Raw genomic sequence first — 4,739 nt, forward strand, 5'->3', positions numbered from 1 at the left:
CCCCAGTATTCTTTCCTGCCATGGCAGGGGGTCAGACTAGATGATCTGCTCAGGTCCCTTCCGACCCTAGAAACTATGAAACTATGAAGTGAGGGGTAGGAAAAAGCTTGTCACTAAAGTAAGGACCTGATCTAACTCACCTGAAAACTTCAGATTCAGATTAATTCATTTCCAGCCCTACTGCTGAGGAGTCTCCGGGGGGCATTTATATGCATACATTTTTTCCTGGGACATGCCAGAGATCTGCTGCTTCGATAGAGTCTGCTCCGCATGCGAGCTGAGCCAAACTGCACTGCACTGTGTGAAATTCTATAAGTGGTGGAATGTGCATCAGTGTGCAAAAAATGGGAGTGGTATGCTTTTGAACGAAAGCACCTCCAAGGTATTTTAGGTCAAAAGCATGCTGCCACCATTTTCTCAGTGCTGACATGCATTTTGCCACATGTGTAAAAACGCCCCAGCAGATTCCTCGCCTCTTTTTCCACCAAGCATGTGAAGCACTAAAATATCTTTGTAATTACACAAAAATGTACATTTATTTTAGCCAGTCTGGGCTACAGCCAAGAGAACTTGGGTGGAACTGAGGCACATATGTCCAAAACATGCACAAAATATTCTGCTGTTCAGCTGCTGCCTAATTCTACAGGTGTCTGCATTCAACTAGGAACCTTGTTTTTACCTCCCTGTTTGACTTTCTCTAGACACTTATAATTTTGATGTTGTCCTAGATCTGTCCAGTCTAATGAATTTTGTGTTAATAGTAACCATAACATGTATACAGCCTTGGGAGGAGCGCTGGAACACAGGCCTCTCCTCTGGACTCCCATTTCAGTACCTGTAACAACCATGCTAGAGTCATACTCCTGTTTGCTTTTTTCCCTTTCTCCTTTCCTCTCTCACTTAATAAGTGTTGCATTCTTTGCAACAGTGTTACAGCAGACTACACTCCACCTGGCAGACAGCTCACTCCCCTAGTAGGCTGTAGTCTTAAAAAGTAGACACCACTACTACCCTCCTCTCTACATCTTAAAAAGAAGCTAGTGAGGCTTGCTCAGTTGTTTGATAGACTTGTTGTAGGAATCTACCCTCAGGGAAGAATTTTAGGTCATGGCCTTGCACTTGTCCTTGGCAATTCCTATTGGCAAACACTAGACAGCCCCCAATTCTTTCTTGCAATGTTTTGGAAGCCTACATAACACAAGAATTCTGGATTCTACTCCAAAGCATGATGATGCCTGATGCTACCTGCTGTTGCCCAGAAGTAATTTATTGGATCTAGTTATTTATTTTATATTTGTTCAGCACTGTGTTGTTAAGGAACATGCTGTACTCCAATGTAATTGAGATAAGAAACAAAATATGCTTCACCTGCTCTCCAGACACTCTGCAAAGAGGGCAGTCATCAGTCTGCCTGGCCATACAGACATACATGAGCTAACTCAGTAACAGAAGCAGTGTAGTGTCCAAGCAGGGATAATTAGTCTGGATGGAGAGGCAGGCTGATGCAACTGTATTACTTCCAGAATCAAGAAATGCAGCAGTCAGCATAGTAGGTAGGTGTCAATTGCGCATCTCATTCATAGAAAGCAGATGTGCATGAGAGGCACCTCATGGGTTTCTTAAAACGAATAGGAAATGGGCCCTTTGGAAAGCACTGGATAACACAGGTATTAATGTGCCATGTGATATGAAGTCTCCTCCACCACTTAAGATTTTAGGCCTCCTTCCAAGAACAAGCATTCCTTTTCTGCTCCTTTGGGAAGAACAAACCATTTCAGGAGACTGACAAAGAGGAAAATTTAGTTCTGATCTTTCAATACGGACAGGCCACACATACGGCTGGAGCACTGAACAAGCAAAGCACTTTTAGCAGGGAAGCACCCTTATAAGCAAAACTGACTTTTCTACTGGTAAAACCAACCACTGAACATGAAGCAAACTATGCTAGTAGATACAGGTTTTTCTGTGCTAAGAGAAGTCCTATATTCTTTTGGGGTTTCTACTGGGACTTTGTCAGGGATCAGACTTTAGGTGGACATAGGTTCCAGCAAAAGGGTTGTACCACAGGACCACAAAAATAACAACAGCCTTTCTGCCTGTCCAAGGATTTTGGTCAAGAAGAGAAGAGTGCTTAAAAGATGATTATTTCCAAAGAGCCTGAAGAGGAAGAGTCAGCCAAATATCCCAATTCTATATTTTTATAGGACACCTTCTAACAGGCCTGAAGCAGAAGCCACACACCAGTGGTTCCCAACCTTTTTTTTTCTGTGCCCTGCTGCTGGGAGCAAAGTACTGTGGTGGCAACCTGGGAGGAGAGGCAGAGAAGCTCCTGGCACGTGGCATGGTTCATCTTTTCCGTGCAGTGCCACCGGCACTGCCCCTGCGACCCTCATTTGGGTCACAACCCGGGGTTGGGAACTGCTGCCATACATCGTTCTTTGATGTTTTCAACATTACAGGAGTGAACAAGTTAAACCTAATCTTCCCATGTTCTCACGAAGAATGCTTTCTTATGGTTAAAATCACCTCTAAAAAGATGCAGTAAAATAAAGTAGAATCAGAAAAACTGGGATGGAAGGGAGGTCATCTAGTCCAAGCTACTGCTAGAGACAGGCTCATCCCTGACTAAACCATCCTAGTCTAGTATTCGTCTAACACACTTAACTTTGTTCTCAACTTCATTACCCAAAGAACTCTTTGAAACACTTCACTTCTGGCACTTCTCCTCCACTGCAGATTTGTAACCTTGAATTTTAGGATTTTTAATTTAAAGACACAGTATGCGGAAATGTATTACTATGGTCTTGATTTCAGAGAACAGAAAGGTGCTTCATCTGTGTATTTAAATACCAACATTAAAGGTAACTGATAGTCATTTTATCGGAAGTTACAGGCAGAATAAATGCTTAAAATTCTCCCCATACTGAACAGACTACAATGCTTCAAAATGTATTTGGGATCTTCCAACGAAGTTGATGGTTCCCAGCGGACAGTTGTCACCATCTAAAAAACTGTAACCACCATTCACATGCTGACTTGCAATCCAACCAAATAAGTTAACGAGCAAGCAAAAAGGAAGGTCAGGTTATTCTCTTACTCAGGACAGCATTGACTCTTCTTGATAGTAGGATGTAGAAAAACCAACCCTGGTGCTTTCTAGTTTCTTTTCTATGAAAGAACACACTGAGGGAATGAGGACTTTTACTTCAATGCAATTTACTTGGACTACATTCACTTATTTTTCAAAAAGTGTTTAGTACCACTCATTTTATCCTACAATGCAACTGATCTGAAAAACAGCTAAACTGCAAATTGCAGTGAGGTATGCAAGGCAAAGGGAGCACTTTAACATTTTATTTATGCTGGCTCTTCTGTGTTGACCACCAAAGAATCTGAAGCACCTCAGAAATAATAATGAATGTACCCCTGCGGTATTCCTCTGAGGGAGGGAATTATTTTTATTCCAATTTTAGACGAATAAAAGCAGAGAAAGTTGGAACCTGAATGTCGCACATCCACCTCTCAGGAGGTCCGCTGTGCCTTTTTGAAGGGCCTGCCCAGTTACAGAACTGGAGGGAGCAGCCGGAAATAGACTCCAGATCCTAATTCCAGTCCAGTGGATTAATCACCATGATTCCTGGCCTTAACCACAGATGCTGTCCATTATTTGCTCAGGAGATTGTTGTTGGGGTTTTTTTTAAATAGCCATACGTAGTGCAAGGGACTGCCTATTTTTTCTCCTGAAATATTTCATGTGGCAAGTGACTGATGCTTTTATCTGGACATTTTGATTCGGAGGTATCCATCCCAAGCTTCAGAAGCCTGTTAATTGAAAATAAGTGCCCCCAAGAAGGAAAGTCCCAACACAGGGTACCAGAACGTGCACATACCCCACTGAGATTAAAGCCCAGGAAATGCTGCCTGTCTACCGCTGCCACTTTGTTACAAGTCAGCCGCCTCTTCCCCAAAGCCACAGGGATAAAGAGGTGTTTTCAGGAGAAGGGTAACAGATGTGTGGCGCTATTGGAGCTGGACAAAAGCAAAACCGGGAGATGAGGCTCGGCTCATCACCAAGCGGGCCCTGTGGGTGTTTTAAGCCCAACATGTATTCATGTGCCTTCAAAAGGTAAAGTTTGGGAGATGTGAAAGCAGGTGGATACTCGTGTAAGCAGGCCCCCGTCTTTGCCTTCAACCTGAGAGGCAGAGCTGTATGGAGGAGTGAGCTTGCTGGTCTGAAGGTCGCTTGAAACGGGGAGCGACACCCCAAAAGTCAGGCATGTGCCACCGCAGACAGGGGCCAAGGCAGAAGGCCAGGAGCACTGTGGGAACCGGGCGGCCTTTATTTCGCAGCGAGGCCAGGGGGCGGGGGCGTGGCTGTGGTTGTGCACGGTGCAGGGCCACGAGGGCGCGGGCGGCGGCGGCGGCGGCGAGAGCGGAGCGGAGCAGAGCAGAGCAGGGCGGGGCGACGGCTTACCTGGGGAATCGCTCCTTCAGCCGCCTCAGGCTCTGGCGGGTGGGCTGCACGTGCCCCAGGAACCGGGCGATCTCCTCGTAGTGCGCCTTGCTCAGCTTCATGCCGCAGCCGCTCAGCAGCTCCCGCGGCTGCGCCGGCCTGTGCAGCACCAGCAGCAGCAGGAGACGAAGAGGGCGGCGGTAGGGAGCAGCGCCACGCTCCCGCGGCAGCCCGGGGGCGGGAGGCAGCCGCGCCGGGGCCTGTCACGCAGCCAGCCCGGCGCCCA

At 46.4% G+C, this 4,739-nt stretch overlaps 1 protein-coding gene across 2 annotated transcripts in view; it reads right to left on the reverse strand.

Annotated features, from left to right (window-relative positions):
- Positions 1-4,731, reverse strand: part of CUNH15orf41 (chromosome unknown C15orf41 homolog) — a 168,758-nt gene extending 164,027 nt beyond the window's left edge. For both annotated transcript variants that reach the window (XM_019551939.1, XM_019551940.1), the window contains exon 1: positions 4,475-4,731. In XM_019551939.1, coding sequence (XP_019407484.1) covers positions 4,475-4,575 — 101 coding nt within the window. In that variant the 5' untranslated portion in view covers positions 4,576-4,731. The remainder of the gene's footprint in view (positions 1-4,474) is intronic.
- Between the last annotated feature and the right edge of the window lie 8 nt (positions 4,732-4,739).

This window comes from Crocodylus porosus, unplaced genomic scaffold (genome assembly GCF_001723895.1).
Source record: "Crocodylus porosus isolate Cpor-Errol unplaced genomic scaffold, CroPor_comp1, whole genome shotgun sequence".
Taxonomy (NCBI): domain Eukaryota; kingdom Metazoa; phylum Chordata; order Crocodylia; family Crocodylidae; genus Crocodylus; species Crocodylus porosus.